The sequence below is a fragment of the Chrysemys picta genome, chromosome 1 (genome assembly GCF_011386835.1).
Source record: "Chrysemys picta bellii isolate R12L10 chromosome 1, ASM1138683v2, whole genome shotgun sequence".
NCBI lineage: Eukaryota > Metazoa > Chordata > Testudines > Emydidae > Chrysemys > Chrysemys picta.
In genome coordinates, this window is record NC_088791.1 from 111,268,905 (window position 1) to 111,288,455 (window position 19,551).

Here is a 19,551-nt window from a genome sequence, read left to right on the forward strand (position 1 = left end):
AGAGACGGATACTGCTCTAGATATAGATAGATCATTGGTCTGACCTGGTATGGTAGGGTTACCATACGTCCGGATTTTCCCAGACATGTCCGGCTTTTTGGGACTCAAATCCCCGTCCGGGGGGAAATCCCAAAAAGCCGAACATGTCCGGGAAAATCCGGCGCCGCTGGGCTGGGGGCCGGCGGTGCTGGGCGGGCCGGGGGTCTGGGGGCCGGGCCTGGGGTGCTCGGCCGGGGGCTGGGGACCTGCAGTGCTGGGCGGGCCGGGGGTGGTCGGCCGGGGGCCGGCCCCGGGGCCGGCACCCCAGGGCCCGAGTCGACCCAGGCTGGAAACGCCAGGGGGGCCAGCCTGGGCCGCGCCTCCTCCCCCCACACCTCCCTTACCTGCTTCAGGCTTCCCGCGAATCAAATGTTCGCGGGAAGCAGGGGAGGGGGCGGAGACTTTGGGGAAGGGGCGGAGTTGGGGCGGGGGCGTTGGCGGGGCTGGGGGCGGGGACGGGGCCCCGCGGAGTGTCCTCCTTTTGGAGGCACAAAATATGGTAACCCTAGGTATGGCAGTTCTCAAGTCTTATGACTGAACCATATCAGAATAGGTTTTTTAATCCAATTTCTTTCTTTCTAGGTATTTAACTCATTCCAAATTCGTATGTATTCTAAGCAAATGCTATGAAGTACTGTGGCAATACTCAAGGAAATCTAGATTGGTGCCCCCCCAAAATCCTGAAGTTGTCAGATCAGAATGCAATTCCCAGTTTTGAGATCTCACTTCTTTTGTTAGTGGTGGTTTGGAGTACTCCAAAGGCTATTTAGATCCTTCTGAGGAAGAAATGCTTCTCAGTATCCCAAAACTGACACCTCTGACTGATGGGACCTGTGTTAAAAAGGTTTTGAAGGAGACACTAGTCATTTATTGGTGGGATAGAAGGATTGTGGTTGTTTTGATAAAACTCTGAGAATTTGGTTTTAAAATCCAGCAATGAGATCCTCTGGGGACAGAAATGCAGTGCTCCACAGAGTGGAGTGGGTAGTACTTTTTAAATTCTAATTTCACTTTGAAGTGGGAAATAACACAATGGAGAAAAGATTCTTGACTATTCTGAAGATACCATAATTGCAATCCAGTTGTTTCAGTGCTTGTGACGGGTCTTAGTGGGTCTGTTTGACTCGTTGTTACACATTATTAAAAGTGGTAAGTATGCAGAGGAAAGTAGGGTATGAAGTAAACAAAGAGGAAAAAAGTTCTTTAAAGAGGATTTGTAAACTTAAACGAACTGTTCTTAAATTTGACATGAATATGCTTGCAAAGTATCCTCACCTGTGAAAAGATGTAGAGTGGAGAATGGCATTTTGGATCCATGCCAGCTGTCTGTTAGCTGCAGCACCAAAGGCACGAAATAATTAATCATTTGAAGAGGTCATTAAATCAATCTGTGATGTAGCAGCGTCTCTTCTTCCTCCTTCTTTCTCACTTTTCAAGTTGTGAGGGTCAGACTTATAGAACGGATACCAAAGTGAGGTTAGCTTCAAGAACCAGACCTGTATTGTATACTTAACTATATCATTTGTCAGTAATTGCTAGCCTTCTTGTTTATGCTCCTTTTCCTTGGTCTGTGAACTTTTTTTTTTATACAATAACAGCTACATACATGTCTGAGTATAAGTTTTTCTGTAGAGAGTTCAATCAGAAATTCTTGGCCAGAGAATGACCTGTAAGCTGTGTAGCTAAAATGCTTTACTTGTAAACTGAAATATTTTAGGACGTCATGCTAGTTTCATGGCAGTTTCTGTATACAGTAACTGCTCACTTAAAGTCGTCCCGGTTAACGTTGTTTCGTTGTTACATTGCTGATCAATTAGGGAACATGCTCGTTTAAAGTTGTGCAGTGCTCCCTTCTAACGTCGTTTGGCAGCCGCCTGCTTTGTCCACTGCTTGCAGGAAGAGCAGCCCGTTGCAGCTAGCTGGTGGGGGCTTGTAACCAGGGTGGACTGGCAGCCCCCCTAAGTTCCCTGTGCTACAGCCGCCCAGCAGGCTAGCAATTGCAGGCTATCAATCGGCAGTTGAGCTGTTCCTCCCCTCACTGCCATGTGCTGCTCCTGCCCTCTGCCTTGGAGACTCCTGCTTGCAGTGCAGGGGGGAAAGAGAAAGGGGGGGGCTAATGTCAGGGTGTCCCCCTCCCCCTTACTCATGCACCCCACTTACCCCTTCTACATATAGAGCAGGGAGGGGACACGGACAGAGAGAGAGAGCGCGCTTGGGGCAGCAGCTGCTGTCTCAATTTCCTGATCCACTTAAAAAGACAATGCACTTAAGAGTGGGCCAGCTTACTTAAAGGGGAAGTGTGCATCTCTCTCCCCCGCACACAAGGTGTGTATCTGTCTCTGTCTGCTATGCTTTTCCCCTCCCTCGTGTTCGTGCTGCCTTGTGTGAGAGGCTATATTAACAACAATGTGTTAACCCTAAGGGGCTCAGCCAAGTGCTAGTGCATCATTTAGCAGCAAGGCATTCCCTGGGAAATAGCACACCCTCTTCCACCCTCTAACTTCACCACCTCAACCAAGCGTCATAATCATCATAGCTGTGAACAGTATTAAATTGTTTGTTTAAAACGTATACTGTGTGTATATCTATATAATATATAGGTTTTTGTCTGATGAAAAACATTTCCCTGGAACCTAACCCCCCCCCCCCCCCATTTACATTAATTATTATGGAGAATTTGGATTCACTTAACATCGTTTCACTTAGTCGCATTTTTCAGGAACATAACTACAACGTTAAGTGAGGAGTTACTTTATATGAGATCATAAGAGTAAGAGTGAAAAGGACACATTCATACCCATGAAAAAGCAAGAACAGATCCTCTTTCTGGTGCTATCCATATTTTTTGGAAACTAATTTTGATCTTAGACAAAGGGCCAAGCAGCAGCAGCTGGGTATGCATTGTGTGTGGTGTATTGTTGCATTGTGAAGCTTCCCCCTCTCAAACCCCTTTCCCCCTCAAACATCACCCTAGACCTTTTTTTTATTTCAAAAAGATGTATACTCTAAACTTGGTAGAAGCATTACTAGCATCTTGCTATGTTGGGTTTGTCAATGTCAAGGTAGTTCCAAAGTGCTCTGGAGAGATCCAGCATTCCCTACCTAATACCTCAAAGGTGGTGAAATTCCAGGATGATAGTAACATCTTGAGAGACCATATTCTCTTTTAACCTGTAGAGGGAGTCTTGAGTAATGATTTTAATAAGACACGGGTGCTTACTAGAATAGCAGTCAATTTTTTAAATATAGTACTTTGGTTGTCTTAAGTGCCTTTACATGATGCTGCTTTGGTTGGGGTTTTCTTGTAGGTTTATTTACTTTATTTTGGACTTTCTGTTTTAAAACAAAATTCAAACGAGTCTTTGGTAATGAACACCTTTAAAAATAAAGTGGGTGTGGTGGTAGAAGGAGAAGAGCTCACTTCCAAGGGGAAAAAATAGGTAAAATTAAAATACAATATCCTGGCCCCAGATAGAATAATTGAGATGAATTGAACAAGCTTATCATTTTGTTTGTGACCTACACTGAATAATTGACCACTACTATCTAGAGCAGTTGACCTGGCCTGAGGGATTTGGAATGAGAGAAAGGAAAGATCAGGTATTTTCCATCTAATGGTATTTTCCATTTTAGTGCCTCAAATCCCAAAGGATCCCAGATTGCTTTGCAAAGTTAACTGATAGACAAAAGTAATCCCTGTATACATCATGGAAGTGGAGTTATCCCTGTGGCATAATTTGGCAACTCTTTAATGACACTCAGCACCAGCAGATAGTATGCAAAGTAAAGAAGCTTATTGAGTTTATTAAATCCAACTGAATCTTGCCATATAATCTAAACACTGTTTACCAATTTGTGGGTGGGGGAGGGGGAATTGCATAAAACCATCCAAAATTGAAAAAGTATTAAAAATCATACTGCTTCAACAAGAGGATGTAAATTCCAGGGCCCTACAGTAAGTGTGTGTTTCTTCCTATGAAGGTACTTATACCACTGTAATCCTCCTATACCCTGAGATGTATAGGGTATTCATCATTTCTGCCTTTTTTTGGTCTTGTGCTGGTCTGTTCGGGCATCAGATTGTCATGTTGATGGATCTGGCGTCTTTCTTTTTTGTTCTACGTAATATTTCTCTACCTTACCCCTCTTTCCAGGTGGTATTCATATTATCACTTGCTGTGGAAGTCATGTTGGTGGCCTCTTTAAAGCATGTTATAAATAGGTCCATTGTTGTCTCCTTACCATATTTGATGCTTTAAATTGGTTTGTTCTACTTATAATTTCTGATGTTGCAAGAAATTCTTTCCAGTGGATTCTGGATATCTTCTACAAACATTTACTTTGGAATGAGTTGATCTTCTTATCAATTTCTGTTGTAGATTTCCATGACTTTGCTCCATAAAGGAGGACAGATATGATTCTGTTTGGCTCTGGCACAAAAATATGAATTTTTAATCATGCTACTTTTCCAAATCCTTTCAAGTTTATGGAAATTGCTGCTTTTGATATTTGTTGCTTGATGTCTAGCATGGTGGCACCATCATTGCACATCTCACTCCCTAGATAGGTAAAAATGACATACCACTCAAAGGTTACCTTGGGACAGTGTTAGCCATATATTTTGTCTTCCCCTTGTTGATGAACAAACCAACTTGTTTTGCTCATCTGCAAAAAACTGAGTCTTTCTTCCATTAAGGGATGTGTTGAACTAAGCAGGACAAATGTTGTCAGCAAAAGCAAGATCATCCAATTGTGCTTTAACATTTGTCCATAAAATTTCTCAATCCAATGTCCAGAGATTAAATCAGTTCCCTTCTCATACTTACTTTACTCACCCTGTTTATACACCCAAGGATTGCATCAGCCCTTTTTGCTTCAGGAAAAGTGCTTGTTGAGTTTCCTGTCCATTATGACCCCTAAATCCTTTTCATAGTCACTGTTTTCCAGTATACAGTCCTCTATTCTGTAGATATAACTTCCATGCCTTACTCCTAGATGCAAAACTTTGCATTTGGCTGTATTAAAATGCATCTTCTTTGAATGGGCCCAGGTTTCCAAGTGCTCCAAGTGGCTCTGTATGACTGACTGCCACTTTCCTCATCATTATTTACCACTCCACCAATATGTATAAGCTATAAATTTGATCACCAGTGATTTTATATTTATTTCCAGATCATGGATGAAAATGTTGAATAGCATCAGGCCTAAAAGCAATCCTTATAGAACCTCACTAGAAACACCCTCATTCAATGATTCCCCATTGACAGCTACTTCTTGAGATCTACCCGTTAAGTTAACACACTTCTTGTGTGCTCTATTGATATTTTATAGTGCTGATTTTTAAATCAGAAAGTCATGTGGTATTAAGTCAAACATCATACCAAAGTCTAAATATATTACATCTATGCAGTTATCTTTGTCAACCAACTTGTAATCTAATATTTTTTTAATTAAATCTGGTTTCTTTTAACAAGACTGATTTTCCATAAAACCATGTTGACTGTAATGAATTATATTTCTGTCCTTCAATTCTTTATTGATTGAATCCCTTATTAGCTTTTCTGTTGTTATGCCTATGCTTGATGTCAGGATAACTGATTTATAGTTACCTGGGTCATCACACTTGTCCTTTTTGAATACTGGCACATTAGCTCTCCTCCAGTCTTCTTGAATGTCCTCAGTATTCCATGATTTATTAAAAATTAACATCAGTGAGCCAGAGATACCTCAACCAACTCTTTTAGGACTCTTGGGTGCAAGTTGTCCAGGCCTGCTGATTCAAAAATGTTTAGCCCTGGTAGATGATGGTGTTTAACATCCTGCTAAGTTATTAATGGATTGCGAAGTACTTCTTTATCCTCATGTTTCGGTGCAGTGTTTCAGCAACTGTTCTTCTACATGAGAGTCCTGGAAGTAGCTTCTGTTTTAATCTTAATACTCATAAAGCAGTCAGAGTGATAGCTACGAAGTGACATAAGATACTCTCTGCCCACTTTACCTTCATACATTGAACATATTGTTTCTCCATTGTACTAGCCTCTGCCAGTCTAGGAGAGAAGGAATGAGTTATCTTAAGTATTTGTTTTCAACTGAAAGTTGCAATCTGTCAGTGAAACCCTAATTCCTTTTTAATTATGGAGTGGTGCTAGCTATTCCAGATCATAAATAAGGCAGACTTTTTTTTTTTTTGGTTATATGCCCACTGCTCTCGATATAAAAGCCCCAATAAAAGTTAGTGCAGCTTCAAATATGACAAGTGTGGTCTGTGGGCACTATACTATTTTTGATCAAATTTGTGGTTACTGGAACAAACGGTTTTGAAGATAATGGCCATAGAAGACTGTTCAAACTGTGATTAAACCCTTTTTTTAACTCTTTTCTGCCATGTTTTAGATACCAAACAGTCTGTCCAAAAGACTTCAGATGAGGTTGTGTAGGAAGACTTTGAGATCTAGTGCACTAAATTATATATGAGAAGCTGAAATCCACATTTAAAAGTTTTGTCTCTACTATGTAAGAGCTAGATATTATTAGTTTTCAAAGCAACTGTAGATCCCAAAGTACCTTTCAAAGGAAGTAAATGTCATTATCCCCATTTTACAGATGATGACTCTGAGGCACAGAGAGGTGATGTTACTTACTTAAGCTCTGGGACAGCATTTAAGGATCTAGGGGACTTGTAAAGCTTGGTGGCATTTCTAGTTTTCTTTTGGAATTTTGCTGGGGTGTTGTCATAGTTTTTACACAGTTTTCCAGGCAGCTATAAAGTCTCAGTGTACTCACAGATTACATTTCTACATACAGTAAGGTCCAAAGGAGCAGGTTTCTTCTCCAAGAGACCTTAAGAGGTTTATAGGAAGGGATCCTATGTTTGGTCAGAGGTCATGAGGGGAGAGAGCAGGAGACCTACAGTGGCTCTAGTGGCCAAAGATAAAGCAGAAACTGGGTGAGCCTTACTGCAAGAGGCAGCATAAAGATTGTCACTTCCACTCACAATCAGAGCTTTATGAATTGTGCAGGAAAGGTGCCCTCCTCTGTGCCGATCTCTTAACCTTCTCCGGAGGCAAAAATGGTGAGGCCAAGTGAATATGTGGAGTTTAAGCAATCCACATGTGTTTGCAGAATTTCCAAAAATGTGTTTTCTCCCTTCCTATCCCCATTTTTCTTCTCCCACACCCCACAACTTGTCCTCTGCATCCCTTTCCTCCTCCATGACTCCAGTACCCATCTTAAGATTTTCCCCTTATCCTTGATAGGTTTCTGGAGGTTAGTAGGTGTAAACATAATTTCCCCTGGTCATATTGTTGCATGCTGTGATTCCAAATCTTTGGGAGTCTGCCAAAGGATAGCACAGCCCTATATTCTCATGTACGTGTGTACCTTGAGGAATAGGGCCTCTACCATTCTTTTGTTTTAAAAGCCAGCTGGGCTTCAGCCCTGCCTATTATAGTCTGAAATGCAGGGAAGTCTCCCCCTCAGTGGGTAAGATTTCCCTGTGCTGCCATGCGGCATAGTGAAAATTTACCCATTGTGGAGGGGCTTTATAGGGTTCTGCCTCTAAAAGTTGGGGTCTGCCAGCTGAGCTCCACTTTCCTTTCACACTTCCCAGGAATAGGGGACTGGGCTAGTAAACCCTTTCTGTTGCCCCTTGCTGCTCCAAATCTCTTCCGAATCCCACCTCCGCCCCTCCCCCGTACCGCCCCACCCCCCGCCCCCTTCGCTTCCTTCATAGCCTTGCTATATTTAACCTTAAGTGAATTTTCTGGCTTTCTAATGATTTAAAAAAAAATCTACAACATTTTTGTAAATGATTTTTTTTGGCTGTAAGTTATGGATATATATATATATATCTTAACTCAAGCTTTAATTACATTTTTCTCTTCCCCCTAGGAATAAAAAATAAATCAGTCTGCCCCCAAGACTCTGAATTAACCCTGTCTTGACTAAAATGAGCCTAACTGAGTGTGACTACTGCTTTTTATGGGAATGAATCTGGTGATCTGGCAGTTTGCAGTAGATGCATCAGTGCCAGGATCTCCTGGGCAAACAGCCTAATTAATAGCATTCATAATGTACCAGATGTTCCTTTTCTGTCAGAACATACAACAAAAGGGACAACTAAAACATCTTGCAAGCAAAGAAGGGCTTGAGCAACCACTCCTCCTCCTTCTAATTTTATTCTTTCAAATGAGGTCTTATTGGCAGCTGCTCAACATTATGTCCAGGTTGGTCTCTAGCCAACCTGTAGTACAATGAACAATCTTTAGACCCTGCAGGTTGGAGACTTCATAGACTCTCTATGAGTATTGAGTCAGATGCTGCCCCTTCTAATTCCTGGGCTGATATTTTTCTCAGGTGTTTGCAAGAAATGGTCTAGTCTCCTTGCCCTTGGAACACCAGCAATTAGGACCTTAAAGGCAGAGAAATCAGTTCTGCCTGACTAGGAATAAATCCCCCAGGTTGAAATACAGTGCCTGACAACTGGCAATGTTGATAAAAAGCCAAACAAAAGATTTCAATAAGTCTTTACCGATGAGGGAATTGGTATGCAGAGCAGATGATTCCAGCATGTACCTTACCAGTCAGCATCAGTTGTTCATCAATTCCTGTCTTTTCCTTGGAAAAATAGAATTTACAGTAGGAATAAAGGCTCTTAATAATCTAATGATAATGATATCTCTGTTCTCTTTCCAGCCTGGAAAATATAGGGTAGAAATTTACGTTCCTTATGTTGAGAGGCCGTTTTAGAGTAAACTTGTTACATGTGAAACTGTTTCTCAATTCAAATTGCTGATGCAAGCCCCCAACCCTTTCCATCTCCCAAGGAGGTGTGTAGACCCCAGCATATTCTGTTTCATTCTTTGTTGGGGACCTGAAGTGTGAAGCATGTTTTGAGTACTTGGTCTGTTTCTGTTGGTTATATAATAGTTTGTTTACCAAATATTTTTAGTGGTATGGAGAGGAAGGAAGATGAAAGCAAATATCCTTAATGTGTACATTGTGCAATCCTTTGACGGGGGGTATGTTCTGTTGCTTGTGGAGCCAGTAGGTAGAGAATGATGGTAAATTTTTATTCTGTTGAGCAGTTGTGTGGGCAGAAACAAGGGATGTTTTTGCCCAGTTTTTCCTTGAGAACGCACAGTCTTGGAGAACCTGTAACTTCTGTTTCTGTATATGTCATTTCATCTCAGGTTTTGGGGAAGATTGGAATAAAGATAACCAGACTTTCATTGAATACTATTTCAAAAGGGAAATTTGTTATTGAATGTGTGGAATTGGATCTAGTTTCCCTCCATAAGCCCATCAAGTGGCTATTTGCCATTTTAAAATTTTTTTAAGGATGCATCCTTATTAGGGACCAGCCATTGTTTGACTCTGGAGAGAGCAGATCTGTTTGCAGCACATTTTCTTTTGCCAATGGATAGCTATTAACATGGTTTAAATATTTAATTTATTTTTTATTTATGGACTAGCACTCCGTTGTGCTAGGTACTGTGTACAAACACAGAACTAAAGCCAGTCCCTGCCCCAAAGAGCTTATAATCTAAGTATAAGATAAGAAACAGCAGATGGATACAGATAGACCGAAGGGGCAGTACAAGGAAACAATGAGACACCATTGGTCTACTTGATAGACACTGATTAAATATACCTGGTATACCTACCAGGCATGAGTACCAGCTTCTTCATTTCACCAAAATGTGCAAAACATGCAGAATGGAAGAACAGAAAGTTCTTTCTCAAGTGCTTGTATATGTCCATTATGCAGTATGTGTATGTGTGTGTTGTGCTTCGATGCCAGAAATTTTTCTCTTAACACCTTGTTGGGACAGCCCCACCCATTCCTGGCTCCTTATGAGCCTCACAGAGAGGGTATAAGGGACAGAGCAGCCCGACCCCTCTTTCAGTTCCTTTTTACCCTCTGTGGTAGCTAGTCAGTGTTGTGTGATCACAGCTTCACTCCTTGGGAACAAAGTTGTTTCTTATTTTATTCTTACCTAGTGGTAATATTTTTCATTCATTGGATGGATTTTCTTCCTTATTTTTCTTTTTCATCACAGTTCATTTTTTTTTTTTTTAAGTCAGGTGGAACTCACCTGATACTGGGAGATCCTATGACAAGGTCCCCAGGTTTCAAGCCTTGTTCTGGTTGTTGAAAGCCTGTGCTTGTCAGTGGCCCTCATTCATGCTGTCTACAGTGCTTGGGTGAGGGCCACATAAGAGACGGATGCTTGATCTGATGGTGCTTTTAGACTAGGACTAAAATGCTGTGGGAAGAGGCCTTCAATATATTCTTATAGAGACTGTCCTTAAACCAGCATCTATGCCACCTTGGTCATCCAAGGGGAGCTCATTGGTGAGCCCTTCCCAGTGCTCTTGCAGCTTTACCAGCAGATGGAAGTCACAGGAGAGCCCAGAGAACACTGGAGCAATCTTGGCCTCAGAAGCGTAAGAAGAAGTCAGTATCGTGTTCCTCAAAGTCCAGAGTGCGAGACTCCTACACAGTCATTTCAGTACTGAAGGAAGCACGCTCCCTCCAGCTTGCCACTCTTTTGTACTGGCTCATACTGATTCTCACAGACCTGAGCCATACACTCCATTGCCCTCCAAGGGATTGTCAAGACCAGCTACTTCTCTGGTTTCTCTGATTCCATTTGAACAGTTTTACCTACATCAGGCTCACTAACCGAATTAGAGAAGCCATCAGGGCTGGACTTAAGGCTACCCCCAAAGAAAAGGAGGCAAAAAAGCTTGTTGGATTGTTAGATATGATTATTTACTATCACAGCTTGCAAATAAGCTGCCAGAAAGCTCAAGGGAACATTTCCAGTCCTAACTTCTCTTTCAGCTGTGCGGCTGTGCAGCTGCCTATTAAGCCCTGCGCAGGGACCTGCTATGGCCGGGGAAGAGGCACCCCTCCCCTCCGGCCCCAGCGCGGACTTGCCACAGCCAGGGGAGAGACTCCTCTCCCCTTGGCCCAGCCCCACCGGAGCTGCTGCGGCCAGGGAGAGGCGCCTCTACCCCAGCCCCAAGCTGCTGGGGGGGAGTCCTCTTTCCCCGGGGAAGCCTGCACCCCAAACCCCTCATCCATGGCCCCACCCCAGAGCCCACACCCCTACATCCCAACCCTCTGCCCCAGCCCTGAGCCCCCTCCCACACCCCAAAATCCTCATCCTCAGCCCCACCCCAGATCCCTCATCCCCCCCACCCCAACCCTGAGCTCCTTTCCACACTCCAAACCCCTCAGCCCCACCCCCACCACATGAATTTTGTTATGTGCACCAATATGAAAGTGATGCATCACACATCACCTCCATATTGGTGCACATAACAAAATTCATTCTGCACATAGATGTAAAAAATTAGAGGGAACACTGTTCCAGTCTCTTGTTGCAGAAAGTAATTTGGTCTCCTGTTCAGATTTGTAAACTTCCCTGGAGGTGGAGGATTCTGCTGGCAGGGCTATGTCAACAGCAATGACTATGTGTCCTTCCTCTTGGTTGCAGTCGTTGGTCATCCTTGTGGAAGTGCAGCAAACAGATTATTTCCTTGTCAAGGGTTATGCCTTATTCTCATCCAAAACAGATAAAGTTTCATACACTAAAGGACCCTAGCAGTCCTAAAGTCCTTAGGTTTGTACACATCTGCTCTGAAGAGAGCTAGGTATTGTCCTCAATACCAGCTGAGGAAGCAATATTTCTTCTTCTATCAGGCTGATCATTTCAGAAGGAGGCTAAGGTCTCAGAGAAGGAGGTCTCCATCCCCTACCACCTCATTCTCATCATCCAGGCAAACATAGGCCTTCAATTTCCCTGCTTGACTTCTATGTGGAGGAGAGCATACTCACGTGGATCTTACTGGCACTTTCCCTCCCCTCCAAGATAGGTTATCCCATTTCCTGCACGCATGGCATGCCATCACCTCAGAAAAATGGGTGCTAAGCACAGTGGAATCAGACATACCTTGCATTTGCTGTCCCCCTTTCCTATCTGCCTTCCCTGTCCTCCTTCAGGGACACCACTTGTGAGTCTGTGTGAGGACAAGAAATGCAAACTCTGTGTTCTTTGGGTGTTATAGAATTGCCTCCACTTTATCAAGGCACAGGTGTTTGTTCCCAATAGTTTCTAATGACCAAAGCCAGAAGGGGTCTCAGACCCAATGTAGATCTTTGGATCGTAAACAAATACATCAAGAAGTTAAAGTTCTATGTGGTGTCCTGCACTACTACTATCCCGTCCCTAGATCTGAGAGACTGGTATACTGCCCTTGACTTACAGGATGCCTACTTCCATGTGGCAGTCCACCCTGGTCATAGGAGGTTCCTAAGGTTCGTGGTTGGTGAATTGGTAATGATTTTTCCTATCTGTCCTCTGATCTGTCAACAGCACTGAGGGTTTTCACCAAGTGCATGGCAGTGGTAGTAATCTACAGAGATGTCTAAATGTATCTTTACCTGGGCAGTTGATTTGGTTCTGGGTCATTCCAGATGTCTGATAGTGTAATGGACAGTGGTTTCTATCTTACTGTTCAGCATCCTGGGCCTGAAAACAAAGGCAAGTCAGCATTATCTACTCTACAAATAGAGTTCATTGGAGTGATCCTGGACTTGACTTCTGCTTCATGCCAGATTCCAAACTATATGAGTCCTCTGCAGATTGCTCAAAGATCAGTCACAAACCACAGTGGGGAGCTGCCTCAGACTTATAGGTCACATGGTGGCATGCATATATGTGATCCCTCATACCAGGTTCCATTGCAGAGCAATACAAGCTTGGCTCAAGTCAGTCTATCACCCTCAGGTTTCCCATCTGCATAAGCTTGTATGTGTCCAGGACAGGATATTGTCATCTCTGACCTGGAAGATGAGCCAAGACAACATATGTGAGGGAGTCTCTCCCTTGCATGATTTTGGTAATGGTGGGAGCACATTTAAGTCTGTTATTGAGTGTCCAGGGAGACTAAAGTGTCTCCCTGGACACTCAATAACAGACTTATTCAAAGTGGCAATTCTTCAACAACAAAACTTCAAAAACAGACTCCAACAAGAAACTGCAGAACTGGAATTAATTTGCAAACTGGACACCATCAAATTAGGCCTGAATAAAGACTTGGAGTGGATGGGTCACTACAAAACGTAATTTTCCCTCTACTGATACTCACACCTTCTTGTCAGCTGTTATAAATAGGTTGCTTTGATTGCATTGGCCTCGTTAGCGCTACTAAAGTAATTTCACCTCCCTTCCTATTCACCCCTTCTTGTCAACTATTGAGAATAAGCCACTTCCCCCTTAATTGAATTGGCTCGTTGGCACTGCCCCCCCCAAACACACACACACTTGGTAAGGCAACTCCCGTCTTTTTATGTGCTAGAATATATATTCTGCTTACTGTATTTTTCACTCCATGCATCTGGTGAAGTGGATTTTAGCCCACAAAAGCTTATGCCCAAATAAATTTGTTAGTCTCTAAGGTGCCACAAGTACTCCTCGTTGTTTTTGCTGATACAGACTAACACGGCTACCACTCTGAAACAACTTTCAGAGTGGATTATCAGCTACATCACTGTGTTTTGCTGCCAAGGGCATAATGCCTCTTAAGAAACTGACAGCATGCTCTACAAGGGATCATTCAGCTTTTCAGCATTTGTGGGACATGTCCTTATTCTGGATATTTGTAGGGCAGCAATGTGCTCTTCCATCCACAACGCTTACTAGACACTAAGCACCTACTGCTGCACAAGGGAAGAAGTAAATGTGGGGGAAATAGTCATACAGTCCCTCTTCCGATGAGACTTGAAACCCCACCACTTTGAGAACAGCTTGGAAGTCAGCTACAGTGTAATGGATACATGCAACACATCTTAAACAACAACAGTTTTGAGAAGGTGAGGAACCATTTTTGTTGTTGTTGTTGTTGCCTAGAAATACAAGGTTCATACTAAGTGTAGTACTCAGTCACTTTCTGTAAATGCAGATAGATGTAATGAGGGGGTGCAGTAGTCAAATGTTATAGTAATGAGGGGGTGCAGTAGTCAAATGTTATAGTGTGGCTGAAATGTCACATGACCCTGGTCAGACTAAGTTCATGCAAATGAACATATGCCTTTCAGTTTGTGTGCCGCCTTGGCCAGCTGGTTAACACATGTCTGTGTTTAGTTGCTTAGCTGTGCCTCTCCTGCAGTATCTTGCTCAGAGCAGAAAGAATCTGTTTGCACTGTCTGTTCCGCCTGTTGGAATCTTGCTTCCCAAAGTGTTTCCCCTTTAGAAGTAAACAGGAATCTAAGAATAGCTCTCGCATCTCTTTGGAGTATATTTTCATTATTGGATATTTAAACAGTCGATCTTTCTAGACAGCTGATGGAACTCTGAAAGCTCATGAGGTTGAAAGCAGCCACATGGACCACTGTATAGGATGTTACCTGGCTAAGCTGAGCTGCAATGACATCTGTAAGAGCATATCAAGAGAAACTTTTCTTTCAGAACCTCTTGAGCTCATTTTGAGGCTTATTCTGTTTAACCCCCAGGTGTCACTAGTGCTACGTGCAGATGCTAATAAGGACTTAATCTGTACAATGGAGTTTAAAGAAGGGGAAATCTCCCGTTTTCTCATACTTGTGTTTCCAGCAAATTACATTACTGTAACCTTTCATATCTGTGTTTCTCTCTTTAAAATATGTCCTCAGGTGACATGTGTTGTGCTCACATTTAAATTTTAAGTATAAACTTAGATGCGTACTGACTGTTAATACTTTAATTCCCTTCATTTAAAAAAAAAATGGTTTTCCTAGAATAGATGGTCTCATGGGCAAGGAGATCTGCTAATTTTGTGTTTTGTGTTTGAGGTGGGAGGACAATGGTTGTGTAAACTTTTTTGCCCTAACTTCTAAACTTTTAGGTGATGGAGTACGTAGCCAAGTGCCTCCCATTTATGTTCAGAAAGAATTCTTGAACTTCTCAAGGCTACTCACTAAATTATTCCCACTGATGTTCAGTTCTTTGATATCTGTAGTGATGGTTCTTTGAACATCTCCTTTTGGAGTTTATTCAGTTTCCCAGTTACTGTGACATATTTTCATGAATATCAAAAGTAAACTTTTCCTTCCTTTCTTTCAGTACATTACACCTAATCTTACCATCTTCCAAGATTGCAAATAATTGCTTTCCTTCATTGACATTGTTACTTTGAAAGTATTTTTACACTGCGCTGTTGCCCAGAGTTCTCTTTCGTAGATATTAAAAGTATTGCTCCCTGTCTCTCCTCAAGTACTCTGTTCTTGTCCTCTAATTCTTGAATCATATTCTTTACCATTGACTGTATTTTCTGTTTTGATATAGGATTCTAGGCGATAAATCCCTGCATGTGACTTAGAAACTGTATTTTCCTTTGCTAAACACTGAATACTCATGTTGCTGTTTTAACAGCTGTATATTTCTTGTAGGAACATATTATATGTATAAAGCTTTATATACCATTAAACTTGTTCATTCATACTCTTCTTAATTGTCTTTTCTTAATTAAGATTGAAAATCTCCAGGAACAGTTAAGAGACAAGGAAAAACAGATGAGCAGTTTGAAGGATCGAGTAAAATCCCTGCAGGCTGACACCACCAACACTGACACTGCCTTGACCACACTGGAAGAAGCACTTGCAGAGAAAGTGAGTGTAAAGGGCACAAGTCCTTTAAATCCAAAATTCATTCTGCTAATCATCTCTGTAAATCCAAACTTCTTTGGCACTGCCTTGAATTCTAGGTAACAGAAGAGATACCTTTATAGTGTAGCTGGACATTTACTGTTCCCTAGGAGCTGTGGGAGTAAAGGTCTCCATCTGGATGGTGTTGATCCAGGCAGAGCAGCTGCCGTTAGGCATAATGGATTTCTCACTAAAAGACATTTTAGGATATTTTGACTAGCCAGCCATGTGCTGTTGACAGGTCTAATCTGAATGAAGGCAGCAGTACAGTTCTCAATACATATGCTAGGGATAGGACTTGGGGAGAGGGCATTCTGTAGCATTAAGTCTTTACAATGGCTTGTTGTAGGGAGTTACGTCTCAAGCTGCTACCCCACTAATTAGGTCCATCATATAACTCTGTATGAAAAGAATTGCTGCTTCTTATAGTGTGCTAATATTGTATAGACCTTTGTGGAGTATTGCTTGAGCTGTCCTCTTTTTCTGCGGTGCATCTTTAGCACTGCTGCTGGAAGGCACATTCTAGGTGACAGACCCTGGATTCTTCACCTTTTCAGGTCAGGCTGATATCTTATTTTTATTTTTTCTTCTCTCATATGTTTCGTAGGTTTGGTTTTTTTGTTTTTGTTTTTAAGTTCACCATCTGAAGCTTATATTTTTGGTTCTCAAAACTAAATCACACAGAACTCAGTGATCCTGATGTAACTACAACCCACTCTCCTTTTTTTGCTGTCCTGTTGTTCTCATTGCATTTTTCATTCTTTCGTAGCAGGGGATTGTTGACTGAGGGAACAGCTGGGTCTGTTCTGTTCCTAAAGGGGATCTCTTTAGCATTAGTGCATATTTTGTCTCAGTTCCTTCAGGGAGAGGGCCATGGCTCCCTCAGTCTGTCAGACTCTGAATACAAAGCTTTGTTGGTGTGCTTGCTTGCAGTTGGGACTTGTTTTATAAATAGAATACACTCACATCACATCAGCTTTTAAGCTTGATGAGCATCTGTTGACGCTTGGTATACAGAAGAATTGTTTTTATTGCCAATCCCATCCCCACATTGGTTTCATGTCTCACATCTTGTATATTGCATCCCTTTGGATGCAAACTTTGGAAAAATAGGATTTGAATAAGTAAGAGTGCAATGCATGGTGCTTCTTGCTGCCAGGTGACCTGACTGAACTTTGTTTAGTTAGCAGCTGGATAAATGAGATAATACTGTAATAATATTATTAGACATGCGGTGATTGGAGAGTTTGCAGTAACAAGCAGCCTGGGACTTCTTAATCATGAAACAAGAGAAGTTTCATGATATTTTCTTCCCTCCTGAGGTCTGTTGGAGGAGAGTAGAGACAACCAGCAATACTCTGCACACTTTCTCCCCTTAAACTAATAAGCAGAGATGTGGTATGATGTCTTCTCAGAAATAAGCAAAAATGTTACCTGTTAAGCTGATTCAAAGGAATTTTCATCACAGGGTACTGTGTTCTTTTGTCAGGAGCGGACTATTGAGCGCCTGAAGGAGCAACGGGACAGGGACGAGCGAGAAAAACAAGAGGAGATTGACAACTATAAAAAAGATCTTAAGGACCTGAAAGAAAAAGTCAGCCTCTTGCAAGGAGATCTCTCTGAGAAAGAGGTTAACACTAGCAAAATTAACCTACTCTGTTGTTTATTGTGAAGGGGGGTGTTTGGGGGGGAGAGTATGTTCTATAGACTTGATTCTGCAACATGTTTATGCACTGAAGATACACTTGTGTAGCACATTTCAATGGGTACATGTGTCAGATCTTTTGGTGTGGCTCATCACGTTGTCCCATTAAATGATGTGGTTTGATCATTGGCATTCCCAGTGAAGTTGGGAGTTGGTAAAGTTGTTGGCAGCACTTATCTGGATCTCAGTAATTCTGGAATAGAGCTAGTTAGTGTCTATTAAGTATACCGAAGAAAATGGGAGAAAGAGGACGGATTTATTGATGCTATGCTTTAGAAGTGCTGCAGATCAGTGACATGTGAAACTACAATCAGTAGACAGGACGAATAGCATCTTCCCAGCTCACTGCAACATATATGCTATCTTCTCATTAAGCACATGGGGTAAAGAGCACAAGCAGCTAAAACCTGTGTGTGGAAAATTCACAGATAAAGGTTCTTCCTATAGATTTTGCAGTATCTTCTGCAACTTTATGCAAGTTGTATTTCTAGCCCTTGTGGATGTGAAGAGCCATCTTGCTGTTGATAAAATGGACTGCTGTGTCATGTCTGTACAGCCAGAGTAATTAATATAATTTCACTAGTAGAAGTATAAATTTCCTCCATTCATCTCCAGGGGTTATACACTCAAATCTACTTACAATTTTATTTTAAAACCCCAATTACTGCAATTAAACCATGCAATTGTGTGTGTGTGTGTGTGTATATATATATATATATATATATATATATATATATATATATATATGTGTGTGTGTGTGTTCATATATATATGAAAAGTTGCGAATTATGGAGAAAGTAGGATGGGGTTAGTGAATTCCACACTCTAAGTGCTACCACAGTAAAAACATGAACATCATCTAATTTATAATACCGTGGTTGAATCCCTTAAAGGCGGGTGGTGATTTGTTTAAATACCACTACTACGAAAATAATAATTCCATTAAAAAAAAAAATTCAGTCATGTCATTGCAACTGAATTTTAAGGGAATTTTGACTTTTTTTTTTTCTTTACCCTGAGAATCTGAACTGAACCAAGCTGTCCTAGGTTATTTTCCAAAGCGGGAACCAGAACATTGTGTGGAAGTGGCAGGAAAACAAAGACAAAAAGGAAATTTAAAGTTGTGGTATTGTGCCTAATGATCATTTACCCAATAGCAGTTGTGTTCCGCTTGCTTGTTTTAGGCTTCCCTGTTGGATTTGAAGGAACATGCCTCATCGCTGGCTTCTTCAGGACTGAAGAAGGATTCCAGGCTCAAGACACTGGAAATTGCATTGGAGCAGAAGAAGGAGGAGTGTCTGAAAATGGAAACTCAGCTGAAGAAGGTAAAATTTCATACTTACTTCCCTGATTTACATGCATATAGGAAACTCTAGTGCAGTGTTAAACAGTCTCATCTTTGCCATTGTTCCTTTTTCTACTGTACAAAATGAAGCAAACACAATTATTTTGGTTAGTGTCAACAAAGTATTGAGATACCAAGGTGGGATTGTTGGATTCTTTTATCAGTAGCCTGGGCTGCTTCTTATACCCCCTACAGTGGGACAGCTGTATTCCAGTAGTCCTGCAGGACCTCACCTATTTGCTTTCTACTTCCGTTCTGTCTATAAACCCAGCCTACCACCTTCAGATACTATATCAATGTACCAATAATGATTATTGGGGAAACATTTAATATAGCTGAGAGCCCTATGGGATTGGTTATACAGATTCTTCTTCGAATGCTTGTTCATGTCCATTCCAATAGTAGGTGTGTGCACACTGTGTGCACAGCTTCCAGAAAGTTTTTCCGTCAGTGATATCCATTGGGTAGGCTTTGGTGCCCCCTGGAATCACGACCTCAGTGCCATTATATAGGGTCCTGCTGACCTGCTGCCCCCCAGTTCCTTCTTACCACCCATGACAATCACTGGAACTTCTACTCATACTTGTATTTGCACAAGTATTCTCCTCAGTGGACTTTGGTTTCTTTTCCCTGTGTATAATTAATAGATAGTGGTTAGTTGTACAGTGTTAGTGTTAGTTAGTAGTTAATAGAGTCGGATCCCGCTCATCGGGGTTTCCCCGGCACCAAGACATGCCTCAGTCTCCGGGGTTTCAGTTGTGTGAGGCT

The 19,551-nt window shown here is 41.8% G+C and overlaps 1 protein-coding gene across 42 annotated transcripts in view; it reads left to right on the forward strand.

The window, feature by feature from the left end:
• ERC1 (ELKS/RAB6-interacting/CAST family member 1) overlaps positions 1-19,551 on the forward strand; it is a 525,728-nt gene that overhangs the window by 171,241 nt on the left and 334,936 nt on the right. For all 42 annotated transcript variants that reach the window (XR_010598153.1, XR_010598155.1, XR_010598149.1 and 39 more), the window contains 3 exons: positions 15,560-15,697; positions 17,223-17,363; positions 18,623-18,763. Coding sequence is in view for 35 of the 42 variants with exons in the window: in XM_065582406.1 (XP_065438478.1) it covers positions 15,560-15,697; positions 17,223-17,363; positions 18,623-18,763 (420 nt within the window). In the remaining 7 variants the exon portion in view is untranslated. The remainder of the gene's footprint in view (positions 1-15,559; positions 15,698-17,222; positions 17,364-18,622; positions 18,764-19,551) is intronic.